Here is a 27,703-nt window from a genome sequence, read left to right on the forward strand (position 1 = left end):
CTAATGAAGTCATTGAAACCCTTAACAAAGAGTTGCAGTCTGTTTTGGAATGGGTGGCCAGTAATAAACTGGTCCTGAACATCTCTAAAACTAAGAGCATTGTATTTGGTACAAATCCTTCCCTAAGTTCTAGACCTCAGCTGAATCTGGTAATGAATGACAAGGCTGTTGAACAAGTTGAGGAGACTAAATTACTTGGTGTTACCTTAGATTGTAAACTGTCATGGTCAAAACATATAGATTCAATGGTTGTAAAGATGGGGAGATGTTTGTCCGTAATAAAGAGATGCTCTGCTTTTTTGACACCACACTCCACAAAGCAAGTCCTGTAGGGTCTAGTTTTATCTTAGCTTGATTATTGTCCAGTCATATGGTCCAGTGCTGCAAAGAAAGACCTAGTTAAGCTGCAGCTGGGCCAGAACAGAGCGGCACGTCTTGCTCTTCATTGTAATCAGAGGGCTAATATTAATACTATGCATGCCAGTCTCTCTTGGTTAAGAGTTGAGGAAAGACTGACTGCATCCTTCTTTTTATAAGAAACATTAATGTGTTGAAAATCCCAAATTGTTTGCATAGTGAATTTACACACAGCTCTGACACACACACTTACCCCACCAGACATGCCACCAGGGGTCTTTTCACAGTTCCCAAATCCCGAACAAATTCAAGAAAGCGTACAGTATTATATAGAGCCATTATTGTATGGAACTCCATTCCGTCTCATATTGCTCAAACTAACAGTAAACCTGGTTTAAAAAAACTGAGAAAGCAACACCTCACGGCACAACTCCTCTCCCCTATTTGACCTAGATAGTTTGTGTGTATATATTGACATGTAGACTATGTGTGCCTTTAAACAATATATATATGTAGTTCTGTCCTTGAGTTGTTCTCGTCTATTAATGTTCTGTATTATGTCATGTTTCATGTTTTGTGTGCAACAATTCATAGGGATCCTAATAAAATACCAAAAATACCACAAAGCTCTAGTATTTTTATTCTGGTTTACGTAAGTGTGTGTGTTCCTCTTCAAATAAACCACAATATATTACACATTCTCATATCAATGAGCTTGTTACTTCCTATATATCAGTTTGCAAGCAATGTAAAGAAAGATATATCATTGAGTTACAAACAAATCAAACATGGTCTATTTTTTGCTTTATTGAGTAAGGCAGTTCCAAAATGCAGGTGTTTCAGACTGGCTCAGTGTTTTCTGTGGTGGTGGGGCAGCCAGCGGAAAATACGGAGCGTTGGGGTTGGTAACGTTCTCTAGTTGCGTTGTGTTCAGTGTTCTGTCACTCATGTGGACACTACGTCACCGCAAAATCTACGGGGAGAGCTCGAAAATGCATTTCCCTTGGGTGCTGCCATAGACTTACATTAGAAGAACCCATCCAAGAAGGCTCAAGTTCATTGGCCACAGATAAAATTACGTCAAATCATGTTATATCTACTGTAGCTTTGACTGGACTGATCATGTCAACATCATACTTTCAAATTCTTAGCTAGCAAGCTAGACAAGCAGTCATAGTCATGCATCAAGTCGGCAATCTACTGGAAAATCCTTTTCAGGTGTAACAGTGGTAAGGATTCAATGCATGGTGCTGAAAAGAAAGCTCTGCTGTTGGGACAGCTTTATGTAGGACCTAACAGTTTGTGGGCACCGTTTCTCATTGTTATGGTGCAATTAATGTAAAAATCGCCACTGCCAATATGGCAGTATCCAACTGGGCATAAACTGGTTGAATCAATGTTGTTTCCACATCATTTCAGCAATAGAAATCTATGTGACGACATTGAATTAATGTGGAAAACTGATTATATTTGCTAAATGTCAGCAACGTAAGGGAATTTCATATTTTTTTCACCCAACTTTTAACCTACATCCAGTGACCTTGTGACATTTTTTGGTTGATTTCACGTTGAACTCATGTTAGTTGACAACTCAACCAAATGTGAATCAAAACAAGACGTTGAAATTACATCTGTTTCCAGTGGAATCTATGTTCACTTTAAGCCAAACATTAGGAGCGTCTGTAAGATGACCAACTGTAAAGAAACCTGTTCCTTCCAGTACTGTCCAGTTACCTGGCTGTTCTTCCAGAAATAAGGGGACCTCTTTCTTCTCGTCTTCATCCTCAACGTGGTCGAAGGTGATCTGAGGATTATACATCCTCTTCTCTCCAGTGACGGTCAGGGAGCCGTTGTCACGGACCATCTTCAGTTTCCTCTTGGGGCGCTTGTTCTGAAGACAGAGACAGAGGCACAAGAAGAGCATCACCGGGACTGTCCTGAACACAAACTCAGCATCGGTCATTAGGGCCAGGAGTTTCGCTGGTCCGGTTCATTTGGTCACTCCTGGTCCTGTGGGAATAAACAGGTAAGGCCAAGGATCGCATGTGGCCTATCACTACGTCCGTATGATAAACACGTTGTTTGATTATTTATTTTTTTGCACTTAGAGTTGTTTTAGCACTATCACCTCATTTGCTATTGCTGACATTGCATGTGCTGTCCAGTACACATTGATGCTGCATTGCATAACCATTCATAATGCTGATGCCCCAGTATTTGCTTTGTAAGCAATGATTTGTGCACACTTAAAACCTCTTCAAATAATACATTTCTGACATTTCAATTTGTTGGTCAAAGCTACCTGCACTATAGCATGGTGACTTAGGCCATGTCTTCTAATCTGTGCAGGTTTAGCCGAGGTCAAAGCTCTTTGAGTCTCTGAATGCCTCCGGACCTTTATTGTGCTCCACTCTGTCTCCCAGAACAAGCTTTATAGACTGACTGCTTTATAGAAACGGAATGATTTTTACTCAGTGACAGACACACAGTCTCCTGCCGTTGACTGGCCCACAGTCCTGTCCAAATACCAGAATGTGCCTGAATTCTGAATGACTCATTAGGAACAGAGGGGAGAGGGGATAGAGGAGAGTGAGAGAGAGAGGAGAAAAGTCACATGCAGAAACAGAAAGGGACGGAAGCAGCCTTCACTCTCCCTAATATGTGTGGGTTCAATGCTAAACAAAGATTTTTTTGTTGTTGTTCTACCAACACAAAGGTTTACTCCCATGAGAAAGGCAGCGGTGACATCATCTCAACTGACTGTGTCTTTGTGTGGGGAGACAAAGGCCTGGAGTCATCCTGGTGGCTCACTGGCTCAGGCCTCGAGGGGTAGGGGGTATGTGGTGTGGGTGGGGGCTGCTGACTGGGGAAAGGGAGTGGACGGGGTGCTTAACTTGTTCTTTCACAGTCAGTTCCATGCCCTAAGCACCACCACACAGCTAATGTAGTTAAGTTAAAAATCACATTGTCGAAGGGGATAATACTAGGTCTGTCTGCTAGATGGATGGCTCATATCCCCACTAAACAGATTTTTTTCTGAGGGCAGCTCTCTTTCTGTCATCTCTGGAAATTGAGATGGGATGCATGTGCTCCGAGCGACGGGTTGACCCGATATATTAGCTGTTGATTGACAAAGCAGCTGTAGTGCATCGGTAGAATGCAGAGGCAAACTGTTGCTTCTCTCTGAACAGGGTTAAAGGTACATAATGTGTGTATACACCTACTGTATTTTCCTTTTTAATAACTGAAGAGGTAATGCAGTTTTTACCTTGTTTCTGAGGCTTGGGCTGTTGCTTTCAGAATTCATGCTAGGGATGTAGTCTCCGGTGAGGACGTACATTTTCCAGGTGGCAGGACAGCCTTCTGGTTTCTCTGCTACATAGCACCGCCACAGCGTCTGAGGAAGAGGATGGACACAAACAGTGAACCAGTGTGATAAATGATTGAATCGTATCATTGACCAGGGTAAACCCAGCGGGTGAGCTGATCACCTGGACATTTTCTCAGCGCTAGGTAGAAGTTGGCCTTAGGCACAGATCTGGAATCAGACCTATCCAAACCTTAACCATTAAGTGGCGAACAGCTTACAGTATGTCAGTACAACACCGTGCCCTGACAGAGACAACTCTTCAATGTTTCCCAACTTCAGCCTGGCATTATTTGGTGAAAAATCCCATTCCTATTTTAGCTCGGCACCATCATCATCGTCATCATCATCATCATGTTTATTCAGTGTCTCTATGTTTCTAAATGTCACCACAATAAGGATTATCTTTGTAAATGCAGCTGTGGGCTTCTGTGTATGTTCAGAGTCAATGTGATCCTTGTGATGGCCAGCTCCTGGCGAATAAAAGCGGATGCTATTTGCCTGTTGTCTCTGTCTGGGAGAGAACAGAACAGGACCTTTTCCAGGACAGGAATATGCAGACTACAAACACTGCTACTCCTCTAATTGTGCTAGACCGCTTTCTGAAGCTGACATTGGCAAGATCTGGAGGGAACAAATGCGTTCTGTAAAGGATCGGATTCAGGAGATTTTGTGGTCTTGGACATGTTTTAATTCAACCTGTCTGACCTGCTAGCCTGGAGTTGTTACATGAGTGCACTAAATCAAAGATGATGTGCGTCAGACCAGACCAGCCCAGACCAGCCCAGACCAGCCCAGCTCCTACACACTTAGAAAAAAGCTGTCCCCATTGGAGAACCATTTTTGATACCAAGTAGAACCATTTTGGGTTCCATGTAGAACCCTCTGTGGAAAGGGTTCCCAATGGAACCCAAAACGATTGTAATTGGAACCAAAATGGTTCTACCAGGAACCAACAAGGGTTCTTGAAAGGGTTCTCCTATGGACACAGCCGAAGAACCTTTTTAGGTGTCTAGATAGCACCTTTTTTTTCTAAGAGTGTAGAGAGGTTCAATGGTCTACAGTACGTACCATATGTCATTACTCTGTTTAAGCTCTAAGTATACACTCTTTACTATACATGTTCTCTCCTATACACGGCTCTTAAGATCCTAGACAGGACAGAGTGAGTGATTGACTGGTGGGTGTCTGTCTGTCTGTCTGTCTGTCTGTCTGTCTGTCTGTCTGTCTGTCTGTCTGTCTGTCTGTCTGTCTGTCTGTCTGTCTGTCTGTCTGTCTGTCTGTCTGTCTGTCTGTCTGTCTGTCTGTCTGTCTGTCTGTCTGTCTGTCTGTCTGTCTGTCTGTCTGTCTGTCTGTCTGTCTGTCTGTCTGTACCTGGATTAGTGAGGCTGCAGCCGGGATCTGTCTGTTGAAATGTTTCTGTCTCTGTTTCTGCTGTACCTTCAGAGCAAAGCCCGAGCCCAGTATACCCTGGGGAGATAAAGAGAGAGAGAGAGAAAGAGAGAGAGAGACAGACAGACAGACAGACAGACAGACAGACAGACAGACAGACAGACAGACAGACAGACAGACAGACAGACAGACAGACAGACAGACAGACAGACAGAGAGAGAGAGAGAGAGAGAGAGAGAGAGAGAGAGAGAGAGAGAGAGAGAGAGAGAGAGAGAGAGGACATCACAACACTGTGAAAAGGACCTGGAGCTGCACACTGAGGCAACAGACAACACAGTATTGATGGAAGACAATATTGTGTATTATGCACACATGATGCTATTTAGGTTGTTAAGGAGGAAGAGGAGGTAGAGGAGGAGGGGTAATTACTGCAGGAAGAGCGAAGAAGGAGATGGCGAAGACGCTGAAGCAGGAGGCGATGGCCTTCCCTATCCACGTCTGAGGAACCTTGTCCCCATAGCCAATGGTGGTCACTGTCACCTGGGGACAAAGACAGTAGAGATGGGATGATACTCTACGTTAGGGAAAAACAAGGCAATGTTTCCACACACTGACTTTAATTTTTATTCACATGATAATTTCCTAGTATATATTTATAACATTTACATATCCATTTAACTGTCAACTAAAGAAGTTAAAATAGTTTTTAACGCGTTTCTAGTAATGAGCTGCTTGGTTGTAAAGAGGTCATTGAACACAGTGCTTTCACAGCTCCTTCAGCTTGGCGATAACAACAAGGGCCAGATCATGAAGAGAAAGTTCATCAGACTTATTGGCCCCACTCCATATCTGTCACTATTCAACAGTTGAACTTCACTCAATAGGAATACGATTCTGACTGGGACTAATCCACGGTGAAGGGAGGAATTCGGCCGAGCGGGAGAGGAAAACAAATCCCCCTGCATTTGCATGTACAATCACTCTGAAAGCTGAGCCAATTGTGACACATTGAGAGAAGCACTTGGCTTACAGTGGAGTGTCTTTGGGGCGCCGTGTGACCATGTGCTGTGTGCTGACACAAAGAGGGTGATGTAAGGTGAGATACTTAAAAGGCTTTGGGAGTAAAGAGGAAGAAGCCGAGTAGGAGGGAGGGAGAGAGGGGGTGGTTAATCCTCATCTACAAATTGTATGACTAAACAATAGGCCTGACATCAGTGTGGAATAGTCCACTCAACATCACCCCCGCATTCAAACCCCAGGGCCCAGTTTTTCAAAAGTTATCTATCTGGATGTATTTATCACAGAAATAGAATGAATAGAACGGAAGTCCCCATTCAAGTCAATGATTCGTCCGTTCTATTCATTGTATTTCTATGCATGCAACTTCTATGCACGTAACATGTAACTTTTGAAAAACTGGGCCCTGGTGTAAGCGCTGCAATCCAGGTATATGGCGAAGCCTCTACATGTCTTCACACAGGTCAAACAGACCATCTTGAGTTCTCACTGGGGCAAGGTCTATTTCTCCCTCTCTATGTCTAAGTATGTTTCATTGCCATACCATGCAGGCCATCCTATGGTTCATAGTAAACACCACAGACCCTATGTGTGGCATCACACCATAAACTAAGTTAATGTAAATGGCACACTGCTGCTCTCGCTCTACCTCTCCCTATCCTTCCTGAAATCAATCACTTTTCTGTCTCTCTCTCCAAATATCTTTTCTCAGAGGTTGAGCAGAGTGGTGGTGAAGCTCCGGATCAAACACTCTTCCTTGAACGACCTCTGTCTGCTTGGATGGACTGAGTGTGAGAGCTTGGATGGACTGAGTGTGAGAGGCGGATGAGAGAAGACACGGGGAATATGAATCATGCCATTGGCCCGTGGGCTCTGGGCCCGTCCTACAGCTGTGCCCTGCACATCCCACAATTGAAAACAGGCTGACAGGGAATACGTTGGGAAACACACACACACAAACCAGAGTTGAGTGACCAACGCTATTGGCACGGCATACCACAAGTCTCAAGTTCACAGTCTGTGAGAAACAAAGGAGAGCAAAGCTCCTATTTGGTTGTTTTGTTCATTGTGGGCTGCGAGACACAAAAAAAACTGCTTTTCTTCTTGGTTTCATTGGGCACCTGAACCGTTCTAACTCTCATCAAAAAACAGCTAGTAATCCTGCAATTACAGTTTTAATTAAACAGTCTTAATTAAACAGTCTTTTGTGGTGTATAGGTCCCCCTAGCACAAGACTACCGCAGGTTTCTCATTACCCACAGCTTTACATTCAACAGTTTAATGAACTGAACTGGAAACTTGACCCGCCACGGATGGAAACCTGATGGAAACAGCCACAACAACATGGGCACAACATCATAAGCTGCCTCCTTATAGACTGTGTATTGCACCAACTACTTCACGCATCAGCCACAAATGGGAAAATGTATAGTCATTGAGTGTAGTTCAATCTTTGGTCCCAACTAGGGTGGGCAGCATTTTCAAAATGTCCAATAAGAACCCCCTGTGTGTTATTGAAGCTTCAGGACTATGTCTGTATTCATCGTCTACTTAACTCCTGACACCTTTTGTCTATTTCCCTCAAACAAAACATCTTTCTCTGAGGCTAGCAATAGCTTTGTGTGACTGAAACTGGCTTAGGAACTTGTGTCTTCACGGTATTCCAGAACCACTCAAGGTAGAGGGGGACATTGACAGACACACACCACAAAACAACCACAGAGGTGGAAATAGAGGCTGTGGGTTTGATTCCTGCTGGGGTCACACACAGTTGAAGTCGGAAGTTCAACTGTATGTGAGAAAAACTTAGTTTTTCACAATTCCTGACATTTAATCCTAGTAAAAATTCCCTGTCTTAGGTCAGTTAGGATCACCACTTTACTTTAAGAATGTGAAATGTCAGAATAATAGTAGAGAGAATGATTTATTTCAGATTTTATTTCTTTCATCACATCAGAAGTTGACATACTGTACACTCAATTAGTATTTGGTAGCATTGCCTTTAAATTGTTTAACTTGGGTCAAACATTTCGGGTATCCTTCCACAAGCTTCCCACGATAAGTTGGGTGAATTTTGTCCCATTCCTCCTGACAGAGCTGGTGTAACTGAGTCAGGTTTGTAGGCCTCCTTGCTCGCACATGCTTTTTCAGTTCTACCCACAAATTTTCTATGGGATTGAGGTCAGGGCTTTGTGATGGCCACTCCAATACCTTGACTTTGTTGTCCTTAAGCCATTTTGCCACAACTTTGGAAGTATGCTTGGGGTCATTGTCCATTTGGAAGACTCATTTGCGACCAAGCATTAACTTCCTGACTGTTGTCTTGAGATGTTGCAATAAATCCACATCATTTTTCTTCCTCATGATGCCATCTATTTTGTGAAGTGCACAAGTTCCTCCTGCAGCAAAGCACCCCCACAACATGATGCTGCCACCCCCGTGCTTCACGGTTGGGATGGTGTTCTTCGGCTTGCAAGCCTCCCCCTTTTTCCTCCAAACATAACGATGGTCATTATGGCCAAACAGTTCTATTTTTGTTTCATCAGACCAGAGGACATTTTTCCAAAAAGTAAGATCTTTGTCCCCCATGTGCAGTTGCAAATCGTAGTTTGGCTTTTTTCTGGCGGTTTTGGAGCAGTGGCTTCTTCCTTGCTGAGCGGCCTTTCAGGTTATGTCGATATAGGACTCGTTTTACTGTGAATATAGATACTTTTGGACCTGCTTTCTAAAAGCATCTTCACAAGGTCCTTTGCTGTTGTTCTTGGATAGATTTTCACTTTTCGCACCAAAGTAGGTTCATCTCTAGGATACAAAACGCGTCTCATTCCTGAGCGGTATGACAGCTGCGTGGTCCCATGGTGTTTATACTTTTGTTTGTACAGATGGACATGGTACCTTCAGGCGTTTGGAAATTGCTCCCAAGGATGACCCAGACTTGTGGAGGTCTACAATTTTCTTTCTGAGGTCTTGGCTGATTTCTTTTGATTTTCCCATGATGTCAAGCAAAGAGGCACTGAGTTTGAAGGTAGGCCTTGAAATACATCCACAGGTACACCTCCAATTGACTCAAATGATGGCAATTAGCCTGTCAGAACCTTCTAAAGCCATGCCATAATTTTCTGTAATTTTCCAAGCTGTTTAAAGCCACAGTCAACTTAGTGTATGTAAACTTCTGACCCACTGGAATTGTGATACAGTGAATTATAAGTGAAATAATCTGTCTGTAAACCATTGTTGGAAAAATTACTTGTGTCATGCACAAAGTAGATGTCCTAACTGACTTGCCAAAACTATAGTTTGTTAACCCAGTTTTAATGACTCCAACCTAAGTGTATGTAAACTTCCGACTTCAACTGTATGCTCAAATGTATACACAACACACTTTACTAAAAGTGGCCTTGAATTTTTTTTGAAAGTTTCTGCTATATGGCATATGCTATGCTATTACTATGCCTTACCACGCCCCACCACAGGGCATCAGCATAGCTGGAGAAGCCAGTCTTGCCCTCCTCGTCCACAGCATCCTTCTCTGCCAGGTACACAAAGTAGGAGGAAAAGATCAGCCCCAGGAAGCCAATGTACAGCGTGGTGATCAGCTCCTACAACAGAGGAAATACACACCGAGTGTAGTTTGTCAGTTGTAATGTGTAGAAAATGTGTTGATGTTAAATGCATTTCTTGACATTATTTGCACATTTTACATAGCAGGTATGAACTGAACTAAAATGAAATGCATCTGGAACATATATCATTACAACACATTGTTTGATCAAGGCTACAGCAATGATTTAACATATACAGTGGATTCGGAAAGTATTCAGACCCCTTGACTTTTTCCACATTGTGTTACGTTGCAGCCTTATTCTAAAATTGATTAAATAAAAAATGTTCCTCATCAAGCTACACACAATACCCCATAATGACAAAGCGAAAACAGGTTTTTAGACATTTTTGCAAATGATTTAAAAACAAAAAACAGAAATACCTTACTTACATAAGTATTCAGATCGTTTGCTATGAGACTCAAAATTGATCTCAGGTGCATCCTGTTTCCATTGATCATCCTTGAGATGTTCCTACAACTTGATTGGAATCCACCTGTGGTAAATTCAATTGATTGGACATGATTTGGAATGGAACACACCTGTCTATATACAGTCCCACAGTTGACAGTGCGTGTCAGAGCAAAAACCAAGCCATGAGGTCGAAGGAATTGTCCGTAGAGCTCCGAGACAGGATTGTGTAGTGGCACAGATCTGGGGAAGGGTACTATAAAATGTTTGCAGCATTGAAGGTCCCCAAGAACACAGTGAACTCCATCATTCTTAAATGGAAGAAATTTGGAACCACCAAGACTCTTCCTAGAGCTGGCTGCCCGGCCAAACTGAGCAATCGGGGGAGAAGGGCCTTGGTCAGGGAGGTGACCAAGAACCCGATGGTCACTCTGACAGAGCTCCAGAGTTCCTCTGTGGAGACGGGAGAACCTTCCAGAAGGAAGCACTCCACCAATCAAGCCTTTATGGTAGAGTGACCAATCAAGCCTTTACGGTAGATTGACCAATCAAGTATTTATGGTAGAGTGGCCAGAAGGAAGCCACTCCTCAGTAAAAGCCACATTACAGCCCGCTTGGAGTTTGCCAAAAGGCACCTAAAGGACTCTCAGACCATGAGAAACAAGATTCTCTACTCTGATGAAACCAAGATTGAACTCTTTGGCCTGAATGCCGAGCATCACGTCTGGAGGAAACCTGGCACCATCCCTATGGTGAAGCATTGTGGTGGCAGCATCATGCTGTGGGGATGTTTTTCAGGGACTGGGTGACTAGTCAGGATCGAGGGAAAGATGAACGGAGAAAAGTACAGAGAGATCCTTGATGAAAACCTGCTCCAGAGTGCTCAGGACCTCAGACTGAGGTGAAGGTTCACCTTCCAACAGGACAATGATCCAAAGCTCACAGCCAAGACAATGCAGGAGTGGCTTCGGGACAAGTCTCTGAATGTCCTTGAGTGGCCCAGCCAGAGCCCGGACTTGAACCCGATCGAACATCTCTGGAGAAACCTGAAAATAGCTGTGCAGCGACGCTCCCCATCCAACCTGACAGAGCTTGAGAGGATCTGCAGAGAAGAATGGGAGAAACTCCCCAAATACAGGTGTGCCAAGATTGTAGCGTCATACCGAAGAAGACTCGAGGCTGTAATCTCTGCCAAAGGTGCTTCAACAAAGTACTGTAACGTAACAAAATATGGAAAAGGATCAAGGGGTCTGAATACTTTCCAATGCACTATATCTCTCTATCATTTCATACAGAGAGAAGACGTCAGCTCCCTTTGACTATTGATGTAACCCTAACACCAACCCTAAAAGATGACTGGTAGACCCATTGCACATCACAGTTCCAGTTCAAGATAATAATAATAATAATAATAAAGAAAAGTGTAAAGAAGAGCTGTTGAGCCTGACTCTCTACCTCTCTCTCCTTATAAAGCCTTGCGGGTCTCAGTGAGAGTATCAGAGGAATCTGTGATTGTGCACCGGGCTCTGTGGTAATCACTGGTGGTAATGTAGCATGAGAAACATGGATAGATGTCTGCCCATAACCAGACAGGCTAGGCAGGAGGCAGGAGGACGGGCAACTCAAACAGAACAAGTGTACTAATCCTCTAGAAGAAATGGCAGCAATGTGCACCCATCACCTGACCACAGGGTGTGTCCTTATTTGGTTAAGAAATGTCCAACACTAGTTGCTTTTCATTTTCAAAGCCATGACTAACCTCGTCTTAAGGCATCTCATTTACCTTGCATTTTCAGTTTCACCAGTTTGATTGACTGAGGATTTATAAGAAGCCTACTTAAGGTAAAAAAAAACAGTAGATCAAGTAAGATCAAGTAGGATCAAGGTAGATCAAGTCACTCTACTTAAAACAGCATTATGCTCCAGACGACCTTGTGATATTTAACTTCATGTGAGCACATACTGCACATAATTATGAGATGAAATGACCCCAAGGGATGTAAAGGGCTCTCCACCTGTCGATGGAGGAAGACTACAGATCCCAGAAGCCTCCATGTTCCTCCTTGACGATCCACGTGCAGCATGCGTAGAATCTGGAGGAAGCGAATCCCCCTGTAACCACAGAGACAAAAGGCAACCGATGTCAATCAAACCTGAGCCTATACCAATGAGAGAGCCTCCTATACCTCTGCTCTCTTCCGCCCGTTTCACTAAGCAACGCCAACACAGTTACAGTACAGCACAAGATATGCCACTTTTATTACACTGTTATTTGTAACGTACACAGTTACCTGATAGCAGATGTGGCAAACACCTGGCCATTGGAACCTACACTCAGCACTATGACTGAGGCAATAACCACTATCAGATCTGTGTGGGAGGGGGGAGACAAAGGAAACAGACACCATCTGTATTGCATTCTGTGCACCTCAACACATTAGCATTTAGCTCATCTTCAAATGTTTAAATTGCTATTAACATAAGTAGTAACAGTAGAAATAGTACTAGAAGAAGGGGGGGGGGGGACCATGTAATAACAGCGTCTGTCTGATTGCATGTGGCACAGTTGTGTGCGATTTAATAAAGTCGAAGCCAGGTGCACCAATGATCGATATGGGTTTCCTGATGAAGCGGAGTCGTCCCTTGATCCCCACATATTTGCTCCTGCAGCCGGCGGACCAGAGCCGCACCACGTACTCTGTCCCAAAGAACAGCACCAGGACAATCTCCTGTGGACCAGAACATAAGAAGTTATAGACAACAGTCAGGAAAACAGGCCTGGGGAAGAAAGGGGGAAGACACAAAGCATTCAAAACTACTCCATTGAGACTACTGCATTTTACTAATCGCAATTTACTACGACTTCTACACACAATCTATTTACTATTTCATACTACAGCATATGAGAGGGATATGAGTGTTTTTCTATGTCCAGTGCCAAGCAACGCATTGAGATCTCAGGTGTGATAAGAGCTTGGTGGGACAGGGTGTGCTGACAGAGAGACCGAGGTGGTCTGGTGGTGAGGGAACCATTCACACAGGCCCACCCAGAAAATGGGTTGATAGCATCTCTGATGACAGAGCACACTGAGCCAGGGTCAAAGACTGAGCGTCATGGCTGTGACAGAGCCTCAGCAGGATGTGCAGGTAGGATAATACTTAATGAGCTGGGTTGTGTTGGGAGCCCTTTACACATCTGTTGGGTGGTTAAAAGACAGTCAGAACCATTAGAGAACCTGACTGGAAGGAAAAAAAGAACTCTGGGATCTGATTAAAACAAAACTCCCGGTGGTTGATCCAGCATTATTCAAGTAACCATATATCCCCCAGCCTCACTAGAGAGAGCAGTCAGCAGTCACTGCAGTGTAGTCCAAATTCTCTCTTCAATATGAACCATTCATGGTCCTCCGGGAGCAAAAACAACATTTGAGTGTGTGTGCGTTTGTGCGAGCATCCATGCGTGTGAGCGTGTGCGCGAGCACGTATCGTAGAGGTTTGAATGTGTGTCATTTTGTGTAGGTGTGACACAACTTGATAAGTCCTAATGAACCAATATCTTTTTCATTAGCACCATGTCTCCATAATATTGTGCCAACCTAACGCTCAGCAACAGCCGTCCCAGTGTGGGTGGCCGTCCCATTGCTTGCTTAAACTGGCTTCCCTACCAGTCCTCCCTTACGAAACCGAATTCCAAGGCCCTGCTGCAACAACAGAGCTCCATAGTCACAAAAACAATCCCCTGACTGTCACTCACCCTATAGACATTTTCACGTACTACCACTGCAGTGACAGTGCCCTTCCTTTCCTCATAAATTATACTGTGCAGTGGATTGGATTGATGTTACAGGAACAAATAGCACTGTTGTGTAGATTTAGCATACAGTGCATTCTCCCTGTGGGAGAAATGCTCACTAACAAGGATGCTAGAAATACGCTTTTTGTGCATATGGAACATTTCTGGGATCTTTTATTTCAGCTCATGAAACATGGAACCAACACTTTACATGTTGCGTTTTATATTTTTGTTCAGTATATTTGTGGGTATTTGTGTCTAAAGGTGTCAGTGTCCTTCCAGGCAAGGCTATTTTCCCCACACCTGTTCAGACTGTTATCTCTAGGAGATAACTCTATTTGTTTGTCACCATGGCTTGTTGTGAGATCTTAACAGTATGTCCAAACAGTATGACATACAGTATGTCCAAATCAGAGTGGAACAGGAACGTGAAACATAGACGAATGACCAGATTGGGTCAGTGCTGGCTGAGAATAAAAAGCCAGGTGTTTAACTGGTTTTGGTTCTTCTCAGTCAAATAATTGAATTACTACATAAAAAAAAAACAGGTGAATTTGGAGAATCAAATAAGATTACAATAAATCCCCCAAATTCTAAAATGGGTCGAGCAGATTTCAGAGATTTTGGTGTGATGAAACGGTAACTAGACGTTTGCAGAAAACAGCTGATAGTTTCATTTAATAGTGTTCCCTGATCTCATAAAACTAGGATGGAGCTGATCCAGAGGTTTTAAATGTGATCAGATGGATGGAAGCTGGATTGGGCTATGTGAAACTCTTTACATGGGGCTCTGTGTTAAAATGGTGGAATGATGGTAGAGGCCAGTTTCTGATCAGATGTTTGATGGTGCCACTGTGCCGCACAGCTGTGACATCAGTGGACCTGGAGTAGACTGGAGAACGGGAGAGGAAAGGAAAGGAGAGACTAGAGCGTGTGAAACGTGATGGATGTCGGTGCGCCCCGCTGAACCTGGCTAGCTTTACTTTGGCAGCCGCCTTGAAAGCCAAATATCCTCGAGGACTAATGTCCTCTCTGCCATCCAAAACAAGCACGCTCTGATTCATGAATGTCAGCTAACCCTGAACTCGCATAGCCACTCCACAACAAATACGCACCATGATGACTCAAACTCCATACACACACACACACAACATATGGCATACACAAACACAATGACATCATACACACACACACACACACACACACACACATGCAGGTGCACCAATATAAATGGGGTTACACAGTTGAGTGTCAAATGTCATCCTTAGGACATTGCCGCCTGTTTTCTTTTCTAATGTGGTCTCTTGTAGGTTTCGTAACGCTCATGTCTTGAGTTACAAGTGTCTTTTTGAACCACGTTTTGTTACTCAAACTCTAAGTCTAACGTAACTACTGCTTTAGCTCAAAATGTTCCAGCTCGGTCCTCTGTCCTACCCACTGGGCTTTGCACTCACTTTTTCTTAGTTCTAATCAAGCTGCTGAGAATAGAGTTTTTCTTCCAAGGTGTAAATAAATGAATAACTCAGCAGCCAGTGAATCCTCTAAAGGGCAATGATGGTCGAAAGTTTAGAGAACACTCTCGTCCTCTGATTGCCCCCCACACTGGGGAGGTGTGTGCGTGTGTGTTTATGATGCAAATTCCTTATCCTGACCCATATCAGTATTTGTCTACCTGTGAGAGTAGGACTGATAGTACTGAGAGTGGCCGATAGAATCCACATGAACCAAATCCCCCCCAGCAATAAGTTCTGAAGCATGCCGACGATTAATAGACGTAGAGTTTCATGTGCCTTTATATATTCTTTCCATTTCATTTGAGGTTCACTACTTTTATCATACTGTTGAACACTGAGCTTGAAATCAGATGAATTTAAGATGGTGGTTAGTCTGCTTCCCACCCAAGATGTCCTACTCCCATCATGTGGATGTGGATGGTATTGCAATACAACAACAACAACAAAAAATCTAAGAGAGGAAATCCATCACAAATCCACTCACCATCCAGAAGAGAGTTCCGCTGGCGAAATCGGCATAGTGCTCTATGGTGGACAGGACACTGAAGATGAGGCACACTAGGACCATGAGGAATCTGTGGAGGAAAGGAACAAACAGCACTCTTACTATCTATCACATGACGTACTGTATCTAGAGCCCTGTGGCTTTCCTGACAACTGATCATGTACATAGTAGCTGTGCATAAGACCACACACAATGTTATGTAAGGTGTCTGGTCCTTGAACACAACAAGTTCACAGCCACGAGTCTGGAAGTCTGAGTCTGGAATGATTGAAATAAACCAAGCGAAAGTAGTCCTAAATAATGATATTACTCTGCAACATTTTAGTCTATCTACGGAGGGCCTTAGCCTACAAAAGTGGCAATATGTAACTTTTTGGGCGACTCAACCAAATTCACATAGAAATGTGGGTTATAGTTATATCATTCTACCTGAAAGCAAGTCTAAGAAGTGGTAGATACATTCTATGTGCACGATTTCTATGCTTCCCGTTCTTAAGTTTTGTTTTTGAAGTGCTTTGTAACACCAAAATGTGTGACAACTGAGCTGCCATCAACTTGTAGGAGACAAAACCTTAACTTTGCTGGAGTACTGAAACACATCATCCTGAGATGTTTTGAACATGACATGGTGTGTTAAAACACCACTTAATCAAGTGTTGCACAACACCTTGCCAGAAACTGGGAGCACTACTGGAAAGACCTGAAAATATTATGTTGCTGTTTTGGATCTTGTCTAGTGCAGAATTAGATACCTTCTTTGTTGGTGTCTTTTCCTCTCTCTAAAGCTTCTAAACACCGTTATAATGTTTTGAATCCTGTCTAGTGCAGAATTAGATCACTTTGACGGAAGTGTTTTAACGTTTAACATTGTTTTACGTATTTGATCAATTGACCTTTTTATACTGTTTTGGCAGGCATTGTCAAGCAGAGTGTTCAAACCACCAGCAATAACTGGCAGTTAAACAGCAAGAATTGAGGATTCTGCACTTCTGTGTCTTACATTGTGCGAATAGGTGCTGTCCTCATTGAACATCATTTTGCCAGGTGATTTTGATATGTGTTCATCCCGACCTTCTACACCTCATGGTACAACAAGCATTATATTTATAGAGAAAAATATGTTTCTTCCTTCAATGGATACAACATTGTGTGAAAGAATCACGGGACAAGATAAGAAATGCAAAGTGATTAAAACCAAAGACTTCTCTCTCTTTGGTTATCCTCATGAAAGATAATTACATTTTGAGAAACATATTAAGTTGTATTTATTCTTACATTATTTTGGTTAAATGAAAATAAGAAATAATTTAAATGACTTGCATACATTTAAAAAAAAAATGTTTGGGGGTATTTTGACACTTTATTGAGAGTTGTGAAATGACAGAGGGGATACAGATAGGTGGGAGAAACAGACTGAAGGGTTGGAGCGGGGAGTTGAACCCCAGTCTTTGGTGGGGAGAGGGGTGATGTGTCTAAGCCGGCTGAGTTAGCGCTAGAGCACGGGATCTGCACCACTTGCATTTATTTTGATGAAGTATATGTTGGTTATGGGTGCGCTGGTTTCCATGGCCGCCAGAGCGTCGGGCGGGGCTTGGTCTTTACCGCCCTTGGAAAATCCCTTTGAGCCGGGGGAGTGGGCTTCACCCTACTGGCGTCTAGGGGCGGGTGGGGGCGAGCACACCCACTGACCATAGCACCCACTGATGGCAGTTGTTGTTTTAATTTTTAAAAACTATATATAATAATAATACAAATAAGTATTTATTTTTTTATTTATTTTTTGTCCATGTCAATTCACCCCAGAATAATTTCTTAGTGTGGCTGTGTGGTTGAGTGGGTGAAATTCCACCGAAATGTACAATTTTACTGCCCCTCCTGTTTCTAATCTGTCTAAATAAAGCATTGACAAATAAAGGTGGAATTCCACAAAAAATATTCTCCATAGGCCCTAAATCAATATTTAGGCTATAAACCATTTGGTTTTCTAAACCATTGATTGTATGAGAAACATTGGTTTTGTGTTTTATGCTGCCTTTTACATGTACTGAAACCCCAAAAAGTGTTTTCATAACGCTCTTAAAAACACCAATATTCAAAATAAAGAACCACTTTGGGTGTTTCAGAGTACTTTATTTACATTTCAATACACATTCTGTGTATTCGAACACTTACATTGGGTTTACATTCAAACACTCTCCAAACACAAGATCTAAGTTTAGGTGCACAACTTCTCATGGTTTTATTACACAGTCATGGTTCTTTGAGACTTCCTGCTTGTATAGTGTACAGTAATACCCTCTCAGAGATGGTGTTAAATAGGGGACGCATAGTACCGACTGTACTGTAAGCAGTAGGTGTTGAAACCCCATCCAGTGTCGCTGACTGTGGGAGGGGTGAAGTGAGATTTGTGTTCTGTTAGAAACATGCACACCAGGGTTTCCAGGAGGATTCTCCTCACACTCTGTGACACATGGGCCAGATGGGGGAATGATTTCCCTCCACCTGGATTAAGGGCTGTCACACACATAAACACACACGTGTGATGATAATGTTCCATGTGCTTCATGTGAGTGTGAGTGAGAGTGAGAGAGAGAATACGACTGTAGTAACATCACATCCCAGATGTAGATTGCACTCACTTGGCATACGGGACTTGCGTGAGTTGACTACTAGACTGAGAAAGACATATTAAAGCCCAAAACCTCCTCAAAGAACAATAACACACTCTATAGGACTCAGCTGATCCAGCTACAACAGGCCTGTCTGAGAGATGGTAAGGAATAGCAAGACAAACCCAAACAATCCCAGACAATGATTGAGTTAGTTTCCATTCAAAAGCAAACTGACATCTAAAATGTGCCTAAACATCTATTGTACAGCTGCCTTTAAGAGTTTACTGAAAGGAACATTTGGAACGCTTATTTCACCGCAAATCATTCAACGCCAGAGGTGCTAAAACAGGAGCAGACAGAGAGGTAACATCAGTAGGACAGTAGGAAGCCCCCCCTCCCTGGGCTGAAGGCAGGATTAGTGGGGTGAAATGGTGGGAGAGGGTCTGGATTAGTACCACTGTACTCTACAGTGGTACTATTCAGACTCACGCAATCTCAGTTGAACACAATCAGCCTGTAAAACTAGAGAACGGTCCCTACGGTTCGCCCGTTGTCTTGACACATACCTGACTACCACTCTCTCGTTGGACTCTACAACCACAGCTGTCTCAAGACAGTTAACCCACTGAAATGCACAAAACCTATGGTCTACAACGGGTCAAATCTATCTCAAAGCACCATGACAAAAAACTGGAGAAGGTTTTTCTACTGGATAGCTGTAGTATGAAAACAAATTGTAACAGGATCACACGTCCTTAGCATTACAAGGTTCTATCTGTAAAAATGGCTTTAAAATGATGAACCCTAATAGGGTTGAATGGTGAGAGCAATTTTAATCTTGTATACTTTTTAATTGAACAACATGAATTGGAGTATTTGAGAGTACTAAAGTGTATAGGTAGAGAACATGAACAGAACAAGGCTATGTCAAAAACTAAATTGTAGACAAAAATGCAGACAGAACCTTATAATTCAGAGAGAGAGAGAGAGAAACTGATACATACTCATTTGTATAAAGGCAATGCTGAATTCCCTGCTGAATTGTAGCTATTGTAAATCCTCGATGAACTGAACAGATGTCCATACAAAACATGGAAGTAGCATTCCAGTATTTAGGCTATGAGGGATATCATCAAACATGTAGGGCTCCAACATTTAGGCCTACTCATGTTGGGATTAATAAAACACACATATGGGACGAATCATGAAAAGAGAATAAAGCATTTCTGTAATCTGAAAATCCCTGTCCTTAGTAGGAGTATATTGTGAACAAAATCATTGTAGTGGTTTCATCTGCTGACGTATTTTGATTAAATTTGAGCATTTTCTAACATCTGGAGAAGAAGTGAAGAAATTGGAGGGGGCAGTTAAACTCAAATTACATTTAATCCCTTAATCCTCTCTCTTGTCATAACAAGGGAGTGTCTTAACTGGATTTTTAGAAATGAAAATATGATGACATTGTTGGCTAGGTTATACGCAAGTGTCCAATTCCCCGGAGAAAATTATGTTACTTAGCAGTGTGAAATACTGCCTCTATTTTTGTTTGTTTCCTCACTCTGATTTCCCCCCAAAATAGTTGTACTGTAGAATACTGTGTGGCATTTCCTGTTGTGTAGTTATACCTGCAAGACTATCAATACAACACAAATAAAGACATCATCTGACAGGCCAGTCAAAGCTAGCCTGGGTGCTAGTCTGTTTTTGCTCTCTTGCCAACTCCTTATGGAATTGCCATGCCAAACATTGTAATTTGGCTTGACAATGACATTGAAGTAGGCAAAGGCACAAACAGAGCTGGGACCAGGCTAAGTTGAAGCTTTTGGAAGAACAAAATGAAGGTAGCTAGTAAAGTTATAATTTGAGAGGACTGAAGCAGATAGAACGACCAATCCCTGACCCCAGCAATATCAATAACACTTATCCACTGGAGCCAAATATGTATTTCCAAACCTCTGAGTGGTGTCTGGTAACAGCATAAATGCAGAGTATGATATATGAAGTACTACACAGAGTAAAACCAGACTTCAAGCTCTGCGTGTATCCAGAGTTCATACACTCTAAAATTACTCATGCCTAGTACAAAAACAGAAGATCCTAAGACAGAGCAAAAACAGAGGACAAATCCTCCTGAACAGGGTCCCATGCCAACAAAAAAAAACAATCGCAATTACATAAGACAAACTGCAGAGTCGTATTTTAATCAAACTCCAATTGAATAAAGCATCTTGTAGTTCCAGAAATGCAGTATAAACTACTATGTATTAGTATTTGTTTTTCATCTATTACATTTTTTAAATGCACACACTGTAGCCTTTTGTGACAGTTGTATAACGAAAAGTGCATGATAAGTGTACAAATATAAGTGGCAGCTAGCTAGACTAAGGTACTCTGTATTCCTCCTACAGTAATATGCTAATGGGCCTAAACCCTATCTGTGTGTATCCTGAAGACCCTGGAGGTGTTAACGTCGGGACAAACCAGGTCACAATCATTAGAGAACCTGATTGGAAGGACAAACCCCTTGGATCTGCTGGTGGTTGATCCAGAATTATTACAGTAACCGTATATCCCGCAGCCTCACTAGAGAGAGCAGTCAGCAGTCACTGCAGTGTAGTCCAAATTCCCCCTTCAATATGAACCATTCATGGTCCTCCGGGAGCAAAACAACATTGTGTGTGTGTGTGTGTGTGTGTGTGTGTGTGTGTGTGTGTGTGTGTGTGTGTGTCTGTGTGTGTGTGTGTGTGTGTGTGTGTGTGTGTGTATGTGTGTGTGTGTGTGTGTGTGTTCTTCTTGACAAGTGTCGGACTCTGAGACCCCAGTGTAAGGTCACATTGGTCCTACAGCCGAGCTGAATGAAAAAGCTAGGTGGTCTGTCATAATCAGTGGTTCAGTCAGTCGAGCCATTTGGCCAAAGCTTGTCACTGTCCATCTAGGGAAATCCATCAATGGCTATCTCCCTGGGAAATGAAAACGTATTCCAAATGAGGATTTCTGAATCAATGTCTCAAATTATGAATCAGCTTCTGTAACAGCAAATATACTGCGATATAAGAAGATAACGCAAGATCCGTTCAAAACGTCCGTTTCCTCATGGAACCTCATGTGTCCTCAGTTGCTTTAGAGCTCTGGTGCTAACACATCACAACGTGTATAGACCAACAGTAAGAAAAAGTAACAGTTTATAATGTGAAAGTTCCAAATCGACCAAAGACCATGACAAAGTCAAGGGTAAAACCTGATGGTAGTAACCAATAGCCTCCACTGGAGTGCATCATGAGTGGAGTGAGTGGAGATTCTGTGAGCACCTCTGACTGTGGCTGTCCTCTCTCATCACCAGGCAATTCAGAACAAGACTACTTATTCATGTTCACTGTTTCCAAGTAGAACTATCTGGTGGAAACATTTGCACTAGTTTCTAACGCCACTACAACTGACTAGACAGCTCAAGATCACGGAGATCTTTCCAGATGTCACCACACAGTATAATTCCAAAATAACCAAGTTGGCATGGCACTTGATTCAAAATTAGTTTGGGTATACTGTTGTAAAGATCGTGAATGAAACATGTTTGAAAGGCTCCTCAATAAAGTCTACCTGTAACTTACAAGCAATGTTGTTATTACTCAACTGCGACAACGTTCTCCTGAATATGTGGGTGTGTTTGGTTTAACAGACCTCAGATTCAAACCTGCAAGATGACTATGAAATAGACATGCCTCTTCTGATCATAACATCTGACCAGGCTGACGTGCTGAGAGGCAGGAGGACCTCGCCCTACGTTAGATTTAGGCTGGATTATACTTACAATACAGTATATATAAACTCAGCAAAAAAAGAAATGTCCCTTTTTCAGGACCCTGTCTTTCAAAGATAATACGTAAAAATCCAAATAACTTCACAGATCTTTATTATAAAGGGTATATACACTGTTTCCCATGCTTGTTCAATGAACCATAGACAATTAATGAACATGCACCTGTGGAACGGTCGTTAAGACACTAACATCTTACAGACGGTAGGCAAATAAGGCCACAGTTCTGAAAACTTAGGACACTAAAGGACTGCAGATTTGGCCACGGCAATAAATTGCAATGTCCGTACTGTGAGACGCCGTAGACAGCGCTACAGGGAGACAGGATGGACAGCTGATCGTCCTCGCAGTGGCAGACCACGTGTAACAACATCTGCACAGGATCGGTACATCCGAACATCACACCTGCTGGACAGGTACAGGATGGCAACAACAACTGCTCGAGTTACACCAGGAATGCACAATCCCTCCATCAGTGCTCAGACTGTCTGCAATAAGCTGAGAGAGGCTAGACTGAGGGCTTGTAGGCCTGTTGTAAGGCAGGTCCTCACCAGACATCACCGGCAACAACGTCACCTATGGGCACAAACCCACCGTCGCTGGACCAGACAAGACTGGCAAAAAGTGCTCTTCACTGACGAGTTGCGGTTTTGTCTCACCAGTGGTGATGGTCGGATTGGTGTTTATCGTCGAAGGAATGAGCATTACACCGAGGCCTGTACTCTGGAGCGGGATCGATTTGGAGGTGGAGGGTCTGTCATGGTCTGGGGCGGTGTGTCACAGCATCATCGAACTGAGCTTGTTGTCATTGCAGGCAATCACAACGCTGTGCGTTACAGGGAAGACATCCTCCTCCCTCATGTGGTACCCTTCCTGCAGGCTCATCCTGACATGACCCTCCAGCATGACAATGCCACCAGCCATACTGCTCGTTCTGTGCATGATTTCCTGCAAGACAGGAATGTCAGAGTTCTGCCATGGCCAGCGAAGAGCCCTTTTGAATCGGAGGGTGAGAGCTAGGGCCATTCCCCCCAGACATTTCCAGGAACTTGCAGGTGCCTTGGTGGAAGAGTGGGGTAACATCTCACAGCAAGAACTGGCAAATCTGGTGCAGTCCATGAGGAGGATATGCACTGCAGTACTTAATGCAGCTGGTGGCCACACCAGATACTGACAGTTACTTTTGAGTTGGATCCCCCCTTTGTTCAGGGACACATTATTCAATTTCTGTTAGTCACATGTCTGTGGAACTTGTTCAGTTTATGTCTCAGTTGTTGAATTTTGTTATGTTCATACAAATATTGACACATGTTAAGTTTGCTGAAAATAAACGCAGTTGACAGTGAGAGGACGTTTCTTTTTTGCTGAGTTTATATACAGTAAGTGTTGTAAATTGGGTTTGGGAAAAAAAGCACATCCTATTTCTCCTGAACTTTCATCACACATGTCTAACATATGTCAGGTACTGTTGAAGTAGGAATTTTACATACACTTATTCATACACTTATTCAACTGTTGAAGTAGGAATTTTGCATACACTTTTTCAACCACCCCACAAATTTCTTGTTAACAAACTATAGTTTTGGCAAGTCGGTTAGGACATCTACTTTGTGCACGACACAAGTAATTTCTACAACAATTGTTTACAGACAGATTATTTCATTTACAATTCACTGTGTCAGTTGTGAAAAACTGAGTTTAAATGTATTTGGCTAAGGTATATGTAAACTTCCGACTTACCTTAGCCAAATACATTTAAACTCAGTTTTTCACATTTCCTGACATTTAATCCTAATAAAAAGTCCCTGTTTTAGGTCAGTTAGGATCACCACTTTATTTTAAGACTGTGAAATGTCAGAATAATAGTAGAGAGAATGATTTTCTCCAGCTTTTATTTGTTGTTTCATCAGACCAGAGGACATTTCTCCAAAAAGTACGATATTTGTCCCCATGTGCAGTTGCAAACCGTAGTCTGGCTTTTTTATGGAGGTTCTGGAGCAGTGGCTTCTTCCTTGCTGAGCGGCCATTCAGGTTATGTCGATATAGGACTCGTTTTACTGTGGATATAGATACTATTGTACCTGTTTCCTCCAGCATCTTCACAAGGTCCTTTGCTGTTGTTCTGGGATTGATTTGCACTTTTTGCACCAAAGTACGTTCATCTCTAGGAGACAGAATGTGTCTCCTTCCTGAGCGGTATGACGGCTGCGTGGTCCCATGGTGTTTATACTTGCGTACTATTGTTTGTACAGATGAACGTGGTACCTTCAGGCGTTTGGAAATTCCTATGGGTTGGGAGTGATCAGCCAATGATCAGAGAACATTGTCTTCTTCAAATTGGGTGGCCTATGGTTTGTAAACCAAAGACTACGGTAATATCCAGGAGCCAAGACCAACATTTATACCAGGACATTGGTCCCAAGATCCAGATCCAGACCCAGATCCAGGCCCAGACCCAGATCCAGACCCAAACCCAGACCCAGGCCCAGATCCAGATCCAGACCCAGGCCCAGACCCAGAGAGTTGAGACCATGACAAGTTAAAGACTGAATTTATGCGGTCTTGGTCTCAAGACCAAGACCACTAGATCAAGAGTCCGTGGGCCCTTTCTTCAATTGTAATAAACTCAAATAAAGTAAACTTGAGTACAATACAGTACAGTAGAGCACAGTACAGTCAAGTACAATAGACTTCAGTAGCATAAAGTAGAGTACAGTGTAGTAGAATACAGTAGAGTACAGTAGAGTATTTTATTATTTGGGGGTGCTTATATTTTTCCTGTTACACACAAGTGTGTAATGGAAATGTGTTTATTGCATATCCTAACTCCCCTTGAGACACTCGCAGGGAGTGGGGTCACAACCAGGGTCACCATTGTACATCACACCTTGGTCAAGGGCACAGCAACAGATTTTTCACCTTCTTGGCTTCGGTATTCGAACCAGCGACAGTTACTGGTACAACTTCAAGGCTACCTGCCGCCCCTACTGTAGAGAACAGTACAGTAGAGTACAGTAGAGCACATTATAGACATCTATGTTTTGGCCAAATAGATGTCAATGTTTGGACTCTTGGAGGGTTGGACCCCCTCTCTGCTGGCTATGCATCTCAATACTCTACACTATTCCTGAAGTGTGCACTTATCCACTACCCACACGTTGGTCCTCTGTAGCTCAGTTGGTAAAGCATGGTGTATGCTACATAAAATGGGAGATAGCAAGGGCAGTGCCATTGAGGCTATCACAGACTCCATAATGGCATAGATACACAGACCTCTATATATCTTTATGGTGTAAAATGTTTCAAGTGTGACCATTTCGGTTTGGACAATTTTGACTTATTTTGGACTTTAAAGAATCCCCATAGCTAACATATTGCTGGCAATATTTCATTGGGACAGAAATTATGTTCATCCCAGTAAACATATATTTTAGTCCCAAAAACATGCTTTACATATTTCTTGATATATTAGATGTTCGGTAGTGAAACTTCTAAAAATACATTCAGATTTACCAACTTGCTCACAAAATGTTCTCCTAAATGTTGCAGACAGACTACTCCACCATGTGGCCATGCTGGAGAAGGGTGCAATCTCATCACCTGGTGATATTTGTAGGGGTGTGGCTTAAGGAACGTTCATTCTACACTGTTTTAAAGTGTGTTTCAAATCAAATCAAAGTTAAATCAAATGTTATTTGTCACATGCGCCAAATACAACCTTACCATGAAATGCTTACTTATAAGGCCTTAACCAACAACGAAGATTTAAGAAAATATTTACTAAATAAATTAAAGTAAAAAATAAAATAACAATAACGAGGCTATATACAGGGGGTACCGGTACCGAGTCAATGTGCGGGGGTACAGGTTAGTCAAGGTAACTTGTACATGTAGGTAGGGGGTAAACTGACTATGCATAGATAATAAACAACTAGTAGCAGCAGTGTAAAAACAAAGGGGTGGGTTTCAATGTAAATAGTCCAGGTGGCCATTTGATTAATTGTTCAGCAGGCTTGGAGGTAGAAGCTGTTAAGGAGCCTTTTGGACCTAGACTTGGTGCTCCGGTACCGCTTGCAGTGCGGTAGCTGAGAGAATAGTCTATGACTTGGGTGACTGGAGTCTTTGACAATTTTATGGGCCATACACCGCCTAGTATATAGGTCCTGGATGGCAGGAAGCTTGGCCCCAGTGATGTACTGGGCCGTACGCACTACCCTCAGTAGCGCTTTACGGTCAGATGCCGAGCAGTTGCCATACCAGGCAGTGACGCAACCAGTTAGGATGCTCTTGATAGTGCAGCTGTATAACTTTGAGGATCTGGGGACACATGCCAAATCTTTTCAGTCTCCTGAGGGGGAAAAGGCGTTTTCGTACCCTCTTCATGACTGTCTTGGTGTGTTTGGACCATGATAGTTTGTTGGTGATGTGGACACCAAGGAACTTGAAACTCTCGACCCGCTCCACTACAGCCCTGGCAATGTGAATGGGGGCATATTCGATCAGCTCCTTTGTCTTGCTCACGTTGACGGAGAGGTTGTTGTCCTGGAACCACACTGCCAGGTCTCTGACCTCCTCCCTATAGGCTCTCATCATTGTCGAGGATAAGGCCTAACACTGTTGTGTCGTCAGCAAACTTAATGATGGTGTTGGAGTCGTGGCTTGGCCACACAGTCGTGGGTGAACAGGGAGTACAGGAGGGGACTAAGCATGCACCCCTGAGGGGCCTCAGCGTTGAGGATCAGCATGGCAGATGTATTGTTACCTACCCTTACCACCTGGGGGTGGCCCATCAGGAAGTCCAGAATCCAGTTGCAGAGGGAGGTATTTAGTCCCACGGCCCTTAGCTTAGTGATGAGCTTTGTGGGCACTATAGTGTTGAACGCTGAACTGTAGTCAATGAACAGAATTTTCACATAGGTGTTCTTTTTGTCCAGGTAGGAAAGGGCAGTGTGGAGTGCGATTGAGATTGCATCATCTGTGGAACTGTTGGGGCGGTACGTAAATTGGAGTGGGTCTAGGGTTTCTGGGATTATGGTGTTGATGTGAGTCATGAATCAAATCAAATCAAATGTATTTATATAGCCCTTCTTACATCAGCTGATATTTCAAAGTGCTGTACAGAAACCCAGCCTAAAACCCCAAACAGCAAGCAATGCAGGTGTAGAAGCATGAACAGCCTTTCAAAGTGCTATGGGCGGTAGTCATTTAGGTAGGTTACCTTTGCTTTCTTGGGCCCAGGGACTTGGGCCCAGGGACATGTAGGTATTACAGACTCGGTCAGGGAGAGGTTAAAAATGTCAGTGAAGACACTTGCCAGTT

At 43.0% G+C, this 27,703-nt stretch overlaps 1 protein-coding gene across 1 annotated transcript in view; it reads right to left on the reverse strand.

The window, feature by feature from the left end:
- Nucleotides 1-1,111: 1,111 nt before the first annotated feature.
- Nucleotides 1,112-27,703, reverse strand: part of LOC106560953 (potassium voltage-gated channel subfamily KQT member 1) — a 37,379-nt gene continuing 10,787 nt past the window's right edge. Inside the window, exons 2-10 of the mRNA XM_045688129.2 lie at nt 15,938-16,028; nt 12,749-12,875; nt 12,438-12,516; nt 12,162-12,258; nt 9,592-9,732; nt 5,546-5,656; nt 5,099-5,194; nt 3,626-3,754; nt 1,112-2,248 (exon numbers count right to left, since the gene is read on the reverse strand). Of these exons, the coding sequence (XP_045544085.2) occupies nt 1,964-2,248; nt 3,626-3,754; nt 5,099-5,194; nt 5,546-5,656; nt 9,592-9,732; nt 12,162-12,258; nt 12,438-12,516; nt 12,749-12,875; nt 15,938-16,028 (1,156 nt within the window). The 3' untranslated portion in view covers nt 1,112-1,963. The remainder of the gene's footprint in view (nt 2,249-3,625; nt 3,755-5,098; nt 5,195-5,545; nt 5,657-9,591; nt 9,733-12,161; nt 12,259-12,437; nt 12,517-12,748; nt 12,876-15,937; nt 16,029-27,703) is intronic.

The sequence above is a fragment of the Salmo salar genome, chromosome 10, assembly GCF_965601325.2.
Source record: "Salmo salar chromosome 10, fSalSal1, whole genome shotgun sequence".
Classification (NCBI taxonomy): Eukaryota; Metazoa; Chordata; class Actinopteri; order Salmoniformes; family Salmonidae; genus Salmo; species Salmo salar.